The sequence below is a fragment of the Sarcophilus harrisii genome, chromosome 1, assembly GCF_902635505.1.
Source record: "Sarcophilus harrisii chromosome 1, mSarHar1.11, whole genome shotgun sequence".
NCBI lineage: Eukaryota > Metazoa > Chordata > Mammalia > Dasyuromorphia > Dasyuridae > Sarcophilus > Sarcophilus harrisii.
In genome coordinates this window covers 309,375,732-309,395,297 of record NC_045426.1, presented here as the reverse complement: position 1 = coordinate 309,395,297, position 19,566 = coordinate 309,375,732, and the positions used below count along the sequence as shown (strand labels likewise).

At 32.4% G+C, this 19,566-nt stretch overlaps 1 protein-coding gene across 29 annotated transcripts in view; it reads left to right on the top strand.

The window, feature by feature from the left end:
• Window positions 1-19,566, top strand: part of RBFOX1 (RNA binding fox-1 homolog 1) — a 1,689,737-nt gene that overhangs the window by 1,582,625 nt on the left and 87,546 nt on the right. For all 29 annotated transcript variants that reach the window (XM_031951810.1, XM_031951238.1, XM_031951046.1 and 26 more), the window contains 2 exons: window positions 985-1,045; window positions 7,206-7,259. In XM_031951810.1, coding sequence (XP_031807670.1) covers window positions 985-1,045; window positions 7,206-7,259 — 115 coding nt within the window. The remainder of the gene's footprint in view (window positions 1-984; window positions 1,046-7,205; window positions 7,260-19,566) is intronic.

Genomic DNA, 19,566 nt, shown 5'->3' with positions numbered 1-19,566 from the left:
AAATACCAATTGAAAATGCTGTAGTCTTGGAGTAAGATGTTGCATATTTTGCCTTTCATTTTCCCCCTCGACGGTAGCGCTTAGGCCCCTCACCAAACTCTCAGTAACCATGGTAACTGTATACATACCCATGCTGGCGATGGTGCTGAATGGTAAGTGGAGAAGTCCATCTGCCGTTTCACGTATTTAGCGCTGATATCTATATCTATATCTATATCTATACCACGTGAATTTTTTGACTTGTTGTATTAAGTTTTCTTGATGCTCTATTTTTTTCGATATTGGTACGCCTGTAATTGAGTGTACGTTTTAAGCAAGCCTGGGAGGCACTGACTGGACTGAGGATATGACTTGGTGCACATCTTACTCAGATTGTTAACTCCATATTGTGTTAAATAATGCACCCTCTTTTTATCCTTTTGTTAGCTGTGATTTTAAAGCTTGAATGATTTTGTTAATTCTTGCAATGAAAAAGGCTCTTGTTTCCAGTGTTGAATGCTAGTTGTTGCTTTTCCAATGGTACTTATCTTCTAAAGGGTTATGTTGCACACTGCTAAAATTTGTTTGTCCCTTTTTTTGACATTTTCTGTTTCCTTGTACCTTGTCTCTTCCCCTTCTACTTCACTGCATGTTCCTTCATATGAGAGATTTTATTTTCTGTTTTAAAATATTTATTGTTTCAGTGTTATCATGGAGTACACGCATGCTTTTTAATCTTCAATTATGCAGTACCTTTTAATTTGCTTTTAATGTCTCTTTATTAAACTTTTAAATGATATGATGTTGCTTTATTGAAATGATTTGTAAGTTTAAATGGTTATGAAATAAATGTAGTTATAAATAGTATGATTTTGTTATGCACCTACTGCCTTTTATAAATTAAATTGCATTTTTATATGAATACTAGTAGCCATAATGCATGCAATTAATAGAATTACAACCTTGCTCAGCAAAATATACTAATTTGATTTTCTATGTACTTAGGTAAATAATGCTACAGCACGTGTAATGACAAATAAAAAGACGGTCAACCCTTATACAAATGGTAAGTACAGCCATACCTTTCACAGGAAGTTATGTTCTTCCTTCAAATTAAATAACTAGGAAAGCTTCTTAAGCTGGGCATGTCTCTTTCATCACTGGAACAATGTTTCATTTTACAAATTTGGTACATTCCAAACAAAATTGGGTGATTTACAGAGAAACTGCTCATTTGGTGGTCATCTTGAGCAAATAGTCCTTTCTTTCAATCTTTCTAGGGTAGTCCTATTTGATGGTATTCTCATTGTTGTAGGCTCTTCTTTTAAAAGACTAGTTGTTAGAAGTAAGAAAATAAAGTTGTGAAAGAAAAATTGATCTTGCTGTCCTTTTAGTTTCTTTCGTATTGACCATGTCAAGAAATTATTACACAGTCACATTAGAATTTGACCTTGATTTCAGTCTCTGAAATTTGATTAGTGCTGTACAGTAGATCCCTGGCTATTTTTAATTGGGTAAAATCACAATGGTCATAGCCTGAGTAAATTAATTATTAAGATTGGACCATGAAAGTGGTCATTGAGTTCTACTATGGTTGTCCTTGTAACAGGAGGAGATGAGAACAAAGAAAGGAGATGGGAAGATCATTTTTATGTTTTAGACATCCCCTCTACATTGTTATTTTATATCCTTTATGTATGGTACCTTGAAGATCAATGTCATATATTTAGATGTTAATTTTAAGGATTTTTTTTTAAGTAAAATTTTAACCATTGAGTGGTACGTTAGTTTTCAAATGATTATCGTTATACAATGAAGATTCCTAACTTACTTTTCTTAATTGTAGGCTACTTGCAGTTTTCTTTTATGTTCTGAATCACTAAAAGGCAGGTTATTCCCCCTCCCCCCCCATTATTTCTCTTTTTGCCCCAGCTTCGTTTTGATGGCCTGACCATTAAAGGGATATTTCCCCATTAGGAGGCAATTCAGTACTGGAGTCAGCCCTTTCAAGAATGTATCATGTAATTTCTAAGGACAAGTAATAAATTTTTTTCATTCATGCATTAGAGGATAACTTATTAATAGCAATACTCTTCCTTTCCAAGACCCTTTATATATAGCAATTAACTCTTTTTGAGTTATAATCAACTCTTATTGAAAAATAAAGGGTTTAGAGATAATGATTTAATGTGTGATTGTGTTGATGTAGCAAGTCTCTCTAGTGAGGAAACTTCCTACCAATGTAGGGCAGGACTTTCTCTACAATCTATAATTTTGGTTTTTTAGAATTCTGAGGAGTTAAGGAATTTGCCCAGTAGCCCAGCAAGCATATGTCAGATAAATACAAGGATTCTTAAACTTTTCTTACTCATTATCCCTTTTCACACAAGAAAATTTTTACATATATAGGTATATAAAATGAGTATACAAATAAAACATTTATTGATAATAAATCATAATTTCAAAACCCTACATTTAATTTTGAGATTGTAGGTATGGTCATGAACTACAGTTCAAGAATCCGGGAGATAACAGACTTGATCTCAGGTTTTTCAAAGGTCAGCTCTGTACTCTAAGCTATTTTGCTTCAAGACATTATAAAGGATGTAGGAAAAGATGGGCATAAAAAAGTATTCTTGAAAGACAATACCACTCAGAAAATTGGAGTGGTTTTGAGGCAAATAATAGGAAATAAAAGAAAGATGTTTTGACTTGAAATTGCATAAATGGAAAAACTCTAGAAACTGATTTAAAAAAAATTTCTACTTGACATAGAAACAAAAATTGAGATTTTACATATATTAAGAATTAGCAAAAGAACTGCAAGATGTTTTTCCCCTTAGTCAGTGGTGATTATTTTGCCTTTATAAGTTGCCACTCCTTCATTTACTTCTTAGCTTGGAGATATAGTAAGAGAGGAATAGAAGGAATGTGAACTAAATCTTGACTAATCTAAATTTTGGACAAATATAACTGATTACATACAGGATATAATAAATGTACTTTTCTGGTTAAAAGTGTTAGTTTTTCTGAATGCCTGAATGTTTTTAGTAAGCTTAGCTTTCCCCGATGTTTCTGGTTTGTTAATTTCATATTTCCTGTCCTAATGTAGTTAAAAACCAAGCTTAGTGAGCATGATATCTAGTTGCCCCTTGAACATCTAGAAGTATCTTGTACATTTCAGCATACATTCATTTCCTATAATAATACTGGAATTGTATGTAAAATATTTGCAAGTTCACTTTATGTGATATCTCTGTTCCACAAACTCAAAAGGATATATATGTATATGTGTATGTGTGTTATTTTATTTTATGCAAATATAGATCTTTTTCAGAGTCCTTTTAGAGGTGGTTAAAATTGAGTGTTGTTGGTAGCTTGTTTGAAAATCATATGCAGAGAGGGAAATCATTAAATATGATTTTTTTCAAATGTTGTAGACACACAAGCTCTTGCCTGTTGAACGGAACACAGATAATCTGTCTGCATCTCAGAAACAGAGACTTAAACTGTAATAGCTTAAGTCATTGCTCTATTGCTTTAATATGCCTGGGGTCCAGGGATATTGGGAACTGAAGGATTATGTCAGCTGTTTTTCTTTGGTTGTAAGCTTCATTGTTTGGTTTAATGTCTTTGATCAAAATCTCTAAATTTGGAAGGCCTAGGGAAAAAGACAAATGGAGAAATAAAAAAATGGGAGCTATGTCTGGGATTGTCTTGTCCATCTTGTTGACATTACAAGATCATTGTCTTTAGCAACACTATCCCAAGGACCTCTTTTGGGTTTGTGAGATAGTTATATAGGATATATACATACATACCCAAATAGCATACATATACACACAGTAAACATGAGTATGTATATACATATGTGTATACATAGATACACAACATCCAGTCATGGGAATAATTTTTTTCTAATGACAACTGTGTATGTCCACATATTTAGTTTGCAGAGCAGAAAAAACTTTTTTATTTTCCCATGTTTTGTTTAAGCTTTTAAAGTTAAAAATGCATTGTGTGAGTGTGCACCCACATGCACACACTCTGGGGAAAGGGAACAACGACAGAGGGAACAGTGACACTAAGAAAGATGTGCCCACTAAGACGTGAACAATAACACCTGCTGGGGAGATTTCCTTGCCCCTCCTCCTGCACCAGAGTTTCCTGGCAGCTCTTTGCTCAGGAGAAGTCAGTTCTCATCACACTTGATTAACCCTCGCAGTTATGGGTTAGCACAGACCTTCCTGACAAGACAGAGTAAAGTTTAATTGCTGTTATTTTCATGATGAATGAAGCCTTCCCCATGCTACCTTCAAAAAAAGTTAAAACACTCTAGCCCTGAGAATAGAGAACGGGAAGAAAATGAGATATGGGGGGAGGGGTAGTAATTCAGCTCTGGGCATCAATTGGGATCTCTGAAGACCCTTTTTTCCTTAGATAAAATGAGAGGCTGTTAATATAACTTACCATCTTAGAGAGCTCCATCAGCCAGAGCTGGCAGGTCCAAAATTCATTCAAATTGTTCATCATCTGGTATACTATGATCAATGGACTCTGAATAATTTGTATTCGTTGTGGTACTCTTAGTGGAACTTTTTCATCTAAGGACACAATCTAATACTATCCTGGGAAAAAACAAATGAAAGCAATTTTTACAAATTTGCCAGAGTAAATCCAGACCTTACTACTTGTCCAGATTCAGAGAAACTTCGCCAAAATTAATGACACCTGTAATTCAAACCAATCATACAGATATGCTCCAAGAATTTTTCTATAAAAAGTCATTATAAAAGTGGCAGGTGGCTTGTTGTAGCAAAAAGATAGAGCTTAGGTTAAAATTCATATATTCATGTTTGCTATTTCCCATTTTTTCATTAATTGAAATCTTAAGGTCAGGGAACTACATGCTGTTTTCTATCCCAAACACCTAGTTCAGTACTTTTCACTTATTTTATAAATGTTCATTGGATTGAACAATCTTATTTGTTACAAAGGAGTTTTCCCTTTTATTGACTCAGATTCTGCCTGCCTGTAATATTCTGAGTTAGAGGAAGATGGGCATAATAAGAATCCCATTTGTCCTACTCTCTTATTGTCAATAAGTACTTTTGATTTCTGAGCTAGCTTTGAAATTTCACAGGACCCTAGGATTTTAGAGTTGATCTGAGAAACTGAGGACTTCCTCTAGAATCTGAGGTCATCTCATTTGACTCCCTTCATTTCCACTACTAAACTTGCTCAGTATTTGACTGCTCAGAGCTTCAGTGTCCTCATATCTAAAATAGAGATAAATAGAGATAATGTTTCTCTGTATGAAGTCTAAATTAAACATCACTTGTGTGTGCTTTTATACCTGTACTAATTTTCACCAGTAGGTTCCATTTTCTAGGACCTTAGTTTCCTCTTCTGAAAATAAAGAGTTGGATTAGCTCAAAAATATATGATCCTATGACTCATCATTCCAATTCCAGTGTTCTTTTGGAACCCCAGGTTTTCTTTCACAGGTATAGGGCAAATTACTATTTGAGGACTAGACTATGTCAGTAACGTTATTAATAATAACTATATTTTATGCAGCATTTTAAGGGGTTCTTTACAGCTATCACAATTTATTGATCTTCACAAAAACCCTGGCAGGTAGGTGCTATGGTTATCCCTGTTTTACATTTGAAGAAACTGAGGTAGACAAAGGTTAAATAATTTGACCTGGGTCACATAATTGGTAAATGTCTGAGGTAGAATTGAACTCAGCAATTCCTATATAGCAAAATGAATATATTTAAAGCATTGATTTTGAAAATTGACAGATTTCATTTTTCATGCTGCCATGAATTTCTGTTATCCAATTTCATTTTTCTTTAATAATGTGGATTGGTACACCCCTCTGCATTATCAGACACTTTTTTTTAAGTGGTTGTGATTTAAAACAAAACCAAAATTGATCACTTCCTGGCCAGTCTTCTGTTTATCAATAATGAACGACTATTAGCTAGGCACATTCTTGGAGGTTGGATAGACAGAAAAAAATTCTTAAAAGCAGATATGGAACATTTTTTATGTAGATGTAAACATAAACAAATGAAAGAATCATGACTTTTAAGTATGGAATTTTTTAAAGTTTAGGCTAGGATTCAAAAAATTACTTTTTTTTTTTTTTAAGAATGTATGGAAAACACTTATTAAGTAAGTGAAAGGAATCAAAATAGGTTCTTTGGATAGAAAACCACACCTGACTTCAAGATTTTAATAAATCAAAAAATGTGAATATCAAATATTAATACTTTTAAAGTATTCTAGTAATTGAATATGTTGTCTTATTGATAGTTATCAGAGCAAATATACTTGCCTTATTAATTTTTAAAGAGTTTGAAAATATCACATAATTAATTCACACTAAAATTATATAAAGCATATTTCCCACTGGTAATTGAAAAGGTCTTTCAGGAAGTGAGACAGCCAGTCAGGGTCAGTTTCAATAACCATTGGAAATTATTGCAAAAAAAGGTCTTATATTTTGGGATTCTAGGTAAAGATATGCCTTGCAGGTTTTTTAAAGAAAAAAGTTTAATAAAATTATAAATTTATCATATTCTACTTATAAGTATTTATAGATAATTATTTGTAAAAAAAAAGATTATCATTTTAGTCTGGTGATTTAGGGAGAAGCTTTCAATAAGTATGTACTTGGGAGGTGTTTCTGTTCAGATCATTTTCATAAAGAATGTCAAAAGTTTTAATTGTATAATTTTATTCTTGTCAATATCACAACAGTCACATAGGAACAGATATGGTAATATGTTTTTTCACAAGAATATTTTTGTAAAGTTCTTTTATTCACAAATAAAAGATACTACTACAGCTACTACATACTATTATATGTGTTCATATAATGCTTAATAGTTTACAAAGCACAGTTAACTATCTCATTTTACCTGTACAATAATCCTGTGAGGTAATATCTATGTTATGTGATAGTTACTTTATAGAGGGAGGAATTTGAGGCCCAAAGATTTTAAGTTCCTGGCCCAATATCAAACAGCTCACAATACAACAACAACAACAAAAAAGTGGGATTTGAACCTATTTTTTGTACTTTTGTATCATGCTACTATGCATCCTTCACTGTCAAAAATTTGTGAAATTATATCTGATGAGTTTGAATATTACTAAATTGTTACTTTTTGTGATGATTATGTCAATGGACCACTTTTTATATGTTTTAGGCTGGAAATTGAATCCAGTTGTGGGTGCAGTCTATAGTCCTGAATTCTATGCAGGTAAGAACAATGCTGTGCATGACAATCTCTTTGTGACTTTTTTTTTTTCAGTTTGTTTGACCTGCCAATCATGAGTGGGATTTGTGAAATAACTATCTTGATAGGTATTGAAGATTTCTTTTGGCAAAATAAAAATAGTATTTAAAAATCATATAGACAATAAAGACTTGTTCATTTATTATATGGTATATGAGGGTAAGTATGGGGATCTTTCACTTTAATATCATTGATTTTGCTTGAAAGAAGCACATCACTTTTTCAAAAAATGCAAACTGATCTACAATTATTTTTCTTCAATATACTTAGTTGTGTAGGTCACAGATTTTTTATTTAGCTTATTTTACACTGTTACTGGCAGAGCAAAATGAAGAATTAGTTTTCTATACAATTCAGGCAAGAGGTAGGAATGAAATTGCTACTTAAAAGGTTTGATTAATCAGAAGGTTCTTATGGGACCTTTCTACATGAATAAGTAACAAAATTTTGGTGCTTGCTTTTTTGTGCACTTTGACATTGTGTGTATGTCCTGGGTAATTCAGTGTTCCTGCAGTAAACATTCTACTACCCTCTCCCTGCAGTAGGTTGACTATAGAAGCATTGAAAGGAAAAATATCATCTAGTGTTGGAATTTTAGAAGCCACAAGTTTGGATTTAAGTTAAATTCTTTAATTGATTTTTACATTGACACCTTCTAGCCCATTTGTTTCCTCATTCAGCAAACAGACTCATTATCTATTGTCTTAGAAACATAGTAGCAGATTATTGAAATGTAGAGGTCATCTCTGAAAAAGTACCTTTCTGGGAGTATGATGGGATATATGGACCATACTTGCATAAGAAACAGTATGCTATGCTTACTTAGATCCAGGAAGACCTGGATTAAAATCTCACTTCTTCTACATAATGGCTTCATAATTTTGGGAAAGTCATTTAACTTTTCAGTGTTCAAAGCAACACTTTTTTTTTTTTGTTTGTTTGTTTATTTATTTATTTTGAGGCAGTCAGTATTAAGTGGTTTGCCCACAGGGTTTGAACTCAGGTCTTCCTTACTTCAGGGTTGGTGCTCTATCTAAGGTGTTACCTCCATTTCCCCTCAATGTTCTGAGCAACACTTGTTAGACTATAAAGTTGCAGTGGGTGCTGAGCTGCATCAGTAAAGGGATTTTCTCTTTTTCAAGTTCCCTTTATCAATTAGATCATAGATCTTGGCCCAATATCTATTATACCCATATATGATATTGTAATACGTATTATATACATATGCATACATATCTATATATATGTATGAAAAAATAAATGCATGTATGCTTGAAATATGTTATGAATGTTTGTAGAATTGAAGGAGAGTAGAGAGATTATGTGCCAATTTGTTGTTCACTCATTTGATTGGGTTGGTCTTCATGACCCCTTTGGGGGTTTTCTTAGCAGATATTGGAGTGGTTTGCTGCTTCCTTCTCCAGCTGATTTTACAGATGAGGAAACTGAGACAAAGTGTTAATTAAGTGAGTTGCCCCAGTATTACACAGCTAGTAAGTTTCTGAGTCTGGATTTGAACTTGGGTCTTCCTAACTGTCGACAATAATGTCGACTATTCCACCTACATGCATATTATATGCTAAGCACATAGATAAAAAACAAAAATTTTGTGATTTTTTTTTTATGCAGATATTTGAGCCAAATGATATCAATTATCTGGACTTTGATCCAGGTTTTTCAGTTTTCATCTATGTGTTTGATGACTTTTGGGCAGTGGATTCTGTTAGTGAACAGCCATGGGAAATGTTTCAGGAGGAAATCAATCTATTCTATTGAGAATTAAATTTTTAATTATCCATAAAATTCAGTTTTTCAAGTTTTTCCAGTTCACCATTGTTCCTGAAAATTGAATACATGATCTATTACGAATAAGCCATTCTCCTAAAGTTTTTTCTTTGGTCATGAAAGTGGAAGAAGGAAAAGAATTTCCATGTCCAGTTTTACCAGTTAATTTTTATGTCTGAAGAGTAGAAAACACTTTTTAATGTGTGCTTACAGTAACATGTTGAAGTTTGTAGCTATTACTGCACCATACATCCCCTTCTAGCTTTGAAGATAGCTCAGACACAGGAACCCAAGGGGTAATTTTGGTTTTTCAAACAGAGGCTTCTTGCAACAGGTTAAGTTATTGCTTCTGTATAAAACTGATGGCAATTAGAAGCCTAGAGTAAAAGTAGGTGTGGATCATGATAATCTTCTTTTATTGTTTTCTAAATATCATAATCACAAAAAAAGCAAATGTGTTACTTTGGAGAAAGGGGAGTACATTTGTCCCCCCAGTCCCAAATCTAATTTGATTGGAATCATTACACACATTTGGCAGAAAATGATCAAAACTCAATTAAAAAAAAAACCTTTTTGTGTATTTCCCTACAGAGAAATAGAATCATATTCTAGCATGTTGGAAAATAACTATTGGGCCTAGTAAGAGCACTGGGCCTGGAGTCAGATAGGCCTGAATTCAAATACAAGCTTCAGATATTTATTAAATGTGTGACCCAATCTCTGTTTGTCTTGATCTATTAGGGAAAGAAATGGCAAACCACTTCAGGATCTTTGCTAAGAATATCCCATGACTAAATTACTGAATACAAACGTTTTAGAATTATGTGTAACAGAAGCCTATACTCCTGAGCCAATAAAATTATGTTCCAGATTAGGAAAAAATATAAAAATATTAATTATCGTTGTCTCCTAAAACTATAAATCACCTCATTTATTTCTGCTGCATCATGATTAACTTAACGTCACAACTTTATGAAAGTAGTGAAATGATTATCTAGATATTTTCAACCAGAACAAGACTGATCTATTTTAGGTGAAAATTTTGTGTCTGATTCAAATAAACTTCTGTCATCCTTTTCCCTCTGCATGCATCAGGATGTAAAATTTTAGGATAAAAAGTCAAAAGCACACTAGCCTGCATGTATGTGCATATGTCCATCTCTGTGTGTTTGTGTGGGTACAATTTAGGACTTTTAAAAGCCTGGGAAAGGTTGAAAAAAGATTTTAAGTTAAAATGTTTGCCAACTCAAAAAGATTTTTAATTGACCTAAAATAGAACCAATATATTTCTAACTTAGCCTGCACATATATACAGAAAGTTGACATGCACACAAATTATCCATCCGAACATCTGAATATTTATTTAGCGAGATCATACAAATGTTTGCTATTGTCTAGCTGTCTTACGGTCTTGTCTGAAGCTGGATTTGAACTCAGTAAAATGAATCTTCCTTATTAACTGTTCAAATGCTGTCAGAATTTATTTATGAATTGATGATGATAGATATTTTAGATGTCTTACTTTTTTAACTTAGAGATAGCCTCTATTAGCAATGCTGAATGTGTCTAAATTGAAAAAGAGGCTGTGACATTGATTTGATTTGGGCATTTAGCAATTCTAATCTGAATTTGCATGAAATAGAAAGTTGGAGTCATTAGTCATTTCTGTATATATGACTTTTTATTAATGATGACTATAATAATATTCCCATAGTATAATTATTGATTTTCAAAGCTTATGCAGAATTAACAACCCAGCCTCCAATTGTCTCTCAGAATAGGGCATGAAGAGTTCGCATATTTTGTAAATTAAAATCAATATTTTCAATCTCTCCTAAAGGTAATTTTCCTAATTTAGTGGACTTTTCCCTAACATTTATTTTCTCTTTTAATTATAAAATGGCAGGTTATTGATTTTTGTATATAACCTCTTGAAATCTCCAATGCATTTTTATTGCAGGGTGGGGTTAGGGAGAACAGTTGCACTTCTTAATGAGAACCTTTAATTACTAGCTCAACAGTATTAATTTTGTTTGATGAATTATGACATGCTTTCTCCTACAGTGTAAAAGAAACATTTAGGAAGCTTTCATGAAAAAAACTTTCTAAGTGGTGGCTTTCTGAACTCTAAACTAGAATCACATACTTATAATTAATATATATATGTATATACACACATATTTTACATTTTCAGAAAGATATACAATTTGTGTGTATGTATGTATATACATATATGTATATACACACATAAATTACTATATTACATAGACATCTGAAATTTGTCAAAAAAAAAAACTGTTATTGGCTTTTTTCTTATTAAACTAAGTAATATTTACTAAAAAACAAAAATAAATTCCAACCCAATCAATCCCAAAGCTATAGGGAGAATCTAGATTTGTGAGCAATAAAAACAGTTACTCAATCAACTACTTTCTTGTTGAAGATCTTTGACATTTTAGTCATGGTCATTCTGTTTTTGAGTTTTAGGGAGAGAGGTATTAAATAGAGTTTGGAATATTTGAAAGCCTATGGAACCCCAGCAACAATGAAGTTATTTAGCTATTTTTTTTATTGATAGCTTCAAAAGTTTTCAGATGAAAATGCCTCAACAGAGCTACTGCCATAGATTCTGTAGTTGGTAAGAGAAGTTTTTTTGCTTACTAATAACTGATGAAAAATTTGGCCATTTTGGAAATATAGGTGAGATTTTTACCAAAAAAAAAAAAAAAAAAAACTATTGATTTGAAACACCTTTAATCTTAATAAATAAGTAAAAACAAAACAAAACACAGGGTTACACAAAGCTGTCAATATGGTACTGATGAATGGGAAATTCACCAGTTTCTCAATTGCTGGCGAAGACACAGGCTGCAAGGCTTAACCGCATTTTATATCATATCTGCCAACTCATTTCTGTGATTAAATATTCCATCAGTGAGGCTATAAGGCGGTAAAGCTTAACAAGATTCATAAGATGCACCACTTGAATACACATAACTCACTTGCTGGGATGGAGAGCACCCCGCATGCAAAAGAAAATTGGAATTGAGTTAAATTACTCCATAAGACAAGATCAATAGAGAAAGGAAAGATCTTCTAATGCAATGCAAATCTAAGATATAGTTATGTCCTGACAACTAGAAGCAGACAATTAAAGTCAAAAGTGGAGGAATGTAGAGTAAATCATATCTAAAACCTTGAAGATGATGGTAAACAGTGGACCTAGTGACATTATTATTATTGGCTTTTTTTCCCCTGAGTGTACATTCATAAAGAAAAAAAAAAAAAGGAAAAAAAATATGGTGTTAGAAAAACATTGACAGGAAAGAATAGGGTATGGGTGAGACTGGATAGGGATGGATGCCTGACAGTGTCTGTGTTTGGAAATCAAACAAATAATAACTGCAGGAAGTGTATTTTTCTTCAATTATTTTGATAAAGCACTTTTCAAGTTTACTTTTCCAATTTGTAGACTGTTGCATCTGGAAGAAATTGGATCATCATGAAACCAGATATTTTTGATCTCTTGGTGAAATTACATTTCACTTACTGGTTATGCTTTCAAATTATGGATTTTAGACAAGTGAATGTTTCAGTGTTAGGTTGAGACTTGCCTCTTGGTAGCGCAGTAATGGACATCTTATTCCCATTATCTTTCTGAAAAGTTTAACTCTTAAGAATATACCATAGCAAGTTATCATACCTTCCCTACACACACTTGCTTTTAAAGCTTGAGATTTGTTGTGAAACACCTACCAATTGCACTAAAAATCATGAACCAAACACAATCACAATAAACCAAAACACAATAAAGGATATTCTGAAATTAATCTGGTTATTCTTAATGTCATTTTTTTCAAGATGAATTGTGATAAAGAATTTTGTTTTCCCAGCTTTTTATGTTCCAATGCATATAATTTGTTTATTCTATTTTTATTCACTCAAAGAGCTAGCCTATCCTTCTATCCTTAAGCAAACAGAGGCATCCCTATGGAATAACTCAATAATGTTACATTCCCATTTTTGACTTTCAGAACCCACTGAGGACACATTTTTTTGATGTGGTGTTTTGTGGAATTTACAATTGTCTGGTTTAAATATGATGCTTTGGAGTGAAAAAGAAGCTACAAATTCATGTCCCAAAGGCATAGGATTTTTAACCTGGAAATTTTCCACTTCATTGACATTATTCTGTACATCTGCTTCTCTTTGTCTCCCATTTGGGATAGGATATAGTTTTTTTTTTTCAGTTCCTTTCTTTCCCGCTCCCCCTTACCTTATTGATCCATCTTTCTCACGTTAAACCCTGAAAATTCTGATCTGCCTTATCCATTTCCAAATCTGAGAGCTGGAACTCCTCTCAGTTGATTCTTAGGATAATCATAGTGCTTGTTTATACTCAAAATGCTGTTTCCTAAAGAAAAGTTGAAAAGCTTTCTGCTACCAAAGATATTTCTCTGATAACCTCTAATCAAGGGATGATGGGTTAGTTTAGTGATCACATCCCCTTTTTTGCAATCAATTTGAACAAGAATCATATGTTTGACATTTATGTGGCCACCATTTTTAGAGATAGTTGCATTTTACCCCTCTGCTTCTTAAGCTTAAAAACCATTAATGGCTTTTGCTAAAAGTAAGCTTTTCTATTTTTTGCTAGTATCCTAGCTCTTTTCCAAGTAGCTACAAATATTCTTTGTTATTTGAAACTGTATTTCAATGCATCTTTAAAGTATCTTCCACTGTCTTCCCTTGGGTTTGCACAGCTTCAGCTCACCTTACACATAGTAGCTGTTTTGAAATTCCTTCCTACTTCATTCATTCTCTGCTGAGTTGCACTTTGAAGAGGTCATTACTAATAGAACAGCTAAACTGCAAGGGAATGAAATATTTTGCTTAATCTAATATTTCGATTAGTAGTCATCTATGCCCATGTACAAAGAAAAAAGTGCCATTTGACATTTTCATTCTTTAAGTGGAATGTAGAAAAATATGTGGATATGGTTATGTGTGGAAAGAGAATCTATTTAGGAAAGTGCACCAGCATTTACCCTTTGGATCTGAATGCCAGTTCCAGTTTTGCCACTAAATATGTGACCAGTCACTGAATGTCTCTCATTTTGTTACCTCACTTATAAAATGAGGGTGTTTATTAACCAAATTCTAAGATAACTTCCAGTCATTTCTATGAGGCATAATTCCATATGTCTCTTACATATTGTTAATTACTAAACAACAAAATACAATGCAAAAATATTTTTAAAAACCAGTTATTATCAGGTGAATAAAAGTGCTTTTATTGATAGAGATTTGCATTAAACAGAATGCCAGAGAAAACCATCTTTTCCTCTACCTCTGGATGAGTTAAGCTTTTATACAATTCTAAATAGAAAAGTAAAAATTATCCTATTAGATCAAATTGTTCAGGAGGTCATATGTACCTGCCATAGATATCACAAGTCTTGTAGCTGTGTCAAGAAGGTTTTATGTGACTTCCACTTTTAGACTTTCAGTTAGAGTTGGATGCCTTACCCTGTCAGCTTCTAAAAGGACATAGGCTCTCCTGACTCATGTTTCAACTTGTTTGTCAATCAGCATCTACATCTTGCTACCTGGATAGAATTCCATACGAATTTTTAGCTCTTAATTCTCAGTGAAAATATTGTATTGCCTGAATGATTTCTTTGCTACATAACTTCAATCCTCCTATTTTAGTCATTCATTAAGAACTAATGATGCGAAGAAAAGCAAAAACAGTTTATATACCCTCAAGGTATATAAGTTTGTCTCTTGCTCTAACCCCCTTCCTTAAAACATACCTTTTTTTATCTGCATACATTTATATACCCAAACATAAGGATATGTATAAACATTTATGTACTTGAGTGCTTAGTCTAATGACTTAAAGTATATATCTGGATAGCCACTAGACCTTGTTATTTAATTATTAGGGAATTCCAAAATGAGGGAACTCCATTCCCCAAATAGGCTACCTTTTCTGCAACTGTTTCTGAGATTTGCCTGGGGCATTGAGAGTTTAATGACTTGTCCAAACATAGCCATTGTGTCTCAAAGATAGGACAGAAATCCAGATCATCCTATTTCTTAACTACAGTTTTCAATCCAATCTGTCACATTATTTCATGTGTCTATTTGTATATGTGTTTCTTCAGGAATCCTGAAAATTTCTTTCAACCTTTTTTGTTTTAGACTTATTTCCTTGAACATTAGAAATGGTCATTTTGCAGCATATATTCATAGTAATACAAATAGAATAAAACTGAGCCTCACACCTGTGACTCTATTTATGTGGAGGGAATGGGCTAGAAAATATACCATATTGGATGCTATGGAGGAATAGTTAACAACATAAACATTTTTTTGAAAGATACAATAAACAGACATAGATATGGAATATAGGTATGATTTTTATCTTCATCGCATTAAATGCACAAATTTATTCTATAATTATTTTCAATTAAATATTTATTGGTTGATTGTTTCCATTTTGAGGTAGTCATATGTTATCTCTCTATGTGCAAGTCCAATGAGAAAGGTCAGCTGCAGTATTTATTTCATATACTTAATGTGAGGAAAATCTATGTCTTTTTAGCTCAGTTTGTTAGACTGCAGAAATAATAAGGTAAAAGTCATGAGATCATTCCTTCTATTGACTAATTATCTTTGCTCTATTTTGTGGCTGTAGATCGCACCTTTAACTTTTGTATACTGTTGGTTCAGAGTAGGGATCAGGAGAGTGCAAATTCATTAGCAATTTATTACCACTGCAAGGGAAGTAATTTAGTGGGTGGACCCTACTGTTATCAAGTTATGGGCTATAATCCCTATATGCTGAGGATTATCATGTACAATATTCAAATTAGTGCACATAGAAATGCTTTAATAAAGGTCAAGTGAATAGATGATTTTCTTTCTAAAAACAATAACAACAACAAATGCTGCTTACTAAATATATTAGCCACTAAAGAAGTAGGAGAGATCAGGTTGTATCTGTGCTTGTCCACAGTATGTGGCCAAATTAACTATAATTTAAATATTGTTTTGATATTTAACTCCAAGATTGTTATAAAATTTGAGTCCTGGGGTGAGTGACTCCATATCTGAGAGCAAAACAAAAAGTAGAGTAAAGGAGATTTTGGTTTTGTATTTTTATTTGTTTTGCAATTCAGTTGAATGTCATTTCATTTTTGAAGATTTTTTCCTCTTACCAATTAGAGTATCCGTCCTTGTCAATTTATAGTACACCAATATTTGCTCGTGATTAAATCATTATGTAAATATAGACAAATTAGCCAAATATTGTTTAATATTCTTTATGTTAATTAAGCAGAGATACTAGTATTCATAGAATAGGAAAAAAAACTGTATTCAGGGGTTTAAAAATGTAGAGCTAAAGTACTAATATACAAATGGCAAAACTCTACTTAGATTAATAGCATTGATGACAGTTAATGCATTTCTAAAACTTCTATGGAACTGTTACAACCCATTACAGTCGAAATATTGGTTTATGAAAAATTAATAAAGTCAGTAGAAAATGGAATTCAGCATCTGTACTAGTGATTTACACCAAAGGAATCATTCAGAATTAATTATGCCTTATGCTACATTATAATGAGTTTTTCATTAAAATGTATACCATTATGGAAACTAAACAAGGATTATTCAAAGAATAATGCCAACGGCTGTTATTTTTTGAGAGATTAAATTAGTTAATGGGTTATACATTTAAATCTGGTTGAGGGTTAATTGACATGCATTTATCATTGTGTTAAACTTGGCATAATTCTAAAGAAATGTATATCCCAGTACCTCAAATATTTAGCCTGGGACACATGTACATTGGTGTGTATGTTTTTATGGTATATGTGATTCATAGTAAAATAAAGGTTGAAACCCCTTTCCTATTAAAACCATTTCCTTTAGATTCTTTATCATTTCTCAAAAAATAATTTTCATTATCTGAAATATTCGATACTTGTTCTCAGCTCTAAATTGATTTGGGATTAGTATGGCTGTTTTTTGTTTGTTTTGTTTTTAACAAATTAATCCATTAATCTTTTGTTTTTTAAGAAATAGAAATATTTATATTTTCCACTCTGACTAAAAGATGAAATGAGGTAAAGGCCAAATGACCATTTCTGAGATTAAGTGAATTCTTGTTCTTTTATGTATTGGACTATGTTATATGGCCACTGTTTCCTTTTAATCTGATTCTGTGATTACTGGAGATTATTTTTTGATTTTGTTTTATTATTTTTTAAAGTAACATACAGGACAGAGAAGAATGTAGAATTTTTTACTCAGAAAATAGAAATCATGTCTGTCCTCAATATTTAAACCCAAACTGATGCCCAGTGATGTGAAATAGCAATCAGGAAAACGTATTTTAGGAAAAGTTATCAAACATACTGAGACATCAGCTTTTCTAATGCCAGTGAAGTAAAAATGGAGGGAAGCCACTTAAAAAAGCCACTAACTTCAATATTTCTTTTTTCATTTCTTTTCTACAAAGGAACAATGAAATAAAATGTCTGAAAAACTTTAATGTTCATGATGGGGGTATTCGGCGCTACCATGCCAAGTAACAAAGTTGCCACATTTGTCTTTAGTCATTTCCCAATTTTTGCCAGTGTCTTTTTTTTTTTTTTTAAAGAAAAGATATTAATCAGTCCATTGTAAACTTGTAAGGCCTGAAAAGTACCATAAGTGGTTCTTAAAGACAGATGTGGTTCAGTAAGAATTTCCCTGTGAACACTAATCAACATTGTTACACATTAAGCCAGTGAATTAGTATATGCTTCCTCAGAATTATTAAAGTATGCACAGTTGTATTGAGAGAGGCTTCTGCTTATTATTCATAGGTTAGAGAGCTTGTTGAATATAGTTATGGAAATATCAAGGTTTACTGGTAGCCCCTTTTTAGTCTGCTTTCTAGTTTCTACTCTAGGTAATGAATTGTCCCTTCTCTATACTTTATAACTCCCTCCCTTCCCCCTAGTACCCACCACATTGTTTTGTCCTAGGGTAGGTCCTAGAATGAGTCCCACCAATAAATATATGCATGTGACTGTGAATTGCCTCTTGGGCAATTCACATTTGGATTTTTGTGAATCACATTTGATGATTTGTTTAATCTCTTCAATTTCTTAATTACCTTCATCCTACCTTTCCAATGAACTTAATTTTTAAAATTAAAAGTGAATACAGAAAGGTTTGAGAACTTTATGATATTTTGATTAGCCAATGATGTTTTAGACTACAGGTTTAAAGGTCACTAAGTAATAGAAATATTCTAATCCAATCTTGGAAATAGACTTGCCTGCAATTTGATACAGCTGTTCTAGTTAGTCAGGAAACCATCATTGATTTATTTCATTCAACTCTCAGCATGACCTTTTTGGAAATCTTATGGTAGGAAGAACTCAAGATTGGGGTAAGTAGTTCATGGAGCAGTGCTTTATTAAGAAAATATGATTTATGAAGAAGAAAATTTACAAAATAGGAGGAAAATTATACACATCAGAAAAATATTAACCAAATACAAAGAATCTCTACCCCAGCTTGCATTTCAAAAAAGATTTGATTTTTTAAAAAAGTTCATTTATATAAAACTTTTATTTGAAATAAATAAAAGAGTTTATCACATGCTCAAAGCTCATTTTCTAATAGTTGCAGAGTGTTAATCTTCAAAGAATCCTTCAATTTTTAAATAGAGGACTATAGCCCAGAGAGGACAAATAAATTGTTTGAGGTTATATAGATAAGGCAGCAACCCTAAAAATCCAGCAAAGTATTTGTTAGGAACGTATTGTTTAAGTCAGTGGTTTTCAAAGTGTGGTGCAGTGAATCCTGGAGGGTCTCTGAAATCCTTTCAGAGGGTCTACAAATTCAAAATTAGTTTTTTTCTATTTATGATAAATATTATGTAACCCATATAAACAAAAACTCTTTGGACATATTCTCAATAGTTGTTAATACCGTAAAGATACTGAGAAAAGGAGTTTGAGAACCACTGGTTTAAGTTGACTCAGTATTACTTTGATGACTGTTAGGTGAATTAATTATAAAGTCTATCAATCTGTTTAGCAGAATGGAAACCAACACTAGGAAGGATAAAATAGAAAGGTTATCCCCTTGTGGAAAACGTGAAATATCCAGAAAGTATCAAACCTGAAACCACTCAACCTTGTCTCCCCCATAGATCCCTACTCCAGAAACTCCTTCAGTTTCAAAGGATTCTGTGTGTAGTTACAGTCACTCAAAACTTCAAAGAGCCATAAAGGGCTAACTTTTTCTTTATTTTCAACCAGAGGACACAATAAGTTCAACATCACAATAGTTAACTAAATAGTTCACTATTTTGAACCAAGATAGTTCACTAAGGTATTATATTCTTATTAATATATTAATTAATAGTATATTAATAAGAAACATGACTAAAATAATTTCCCCATAAATGTAATAC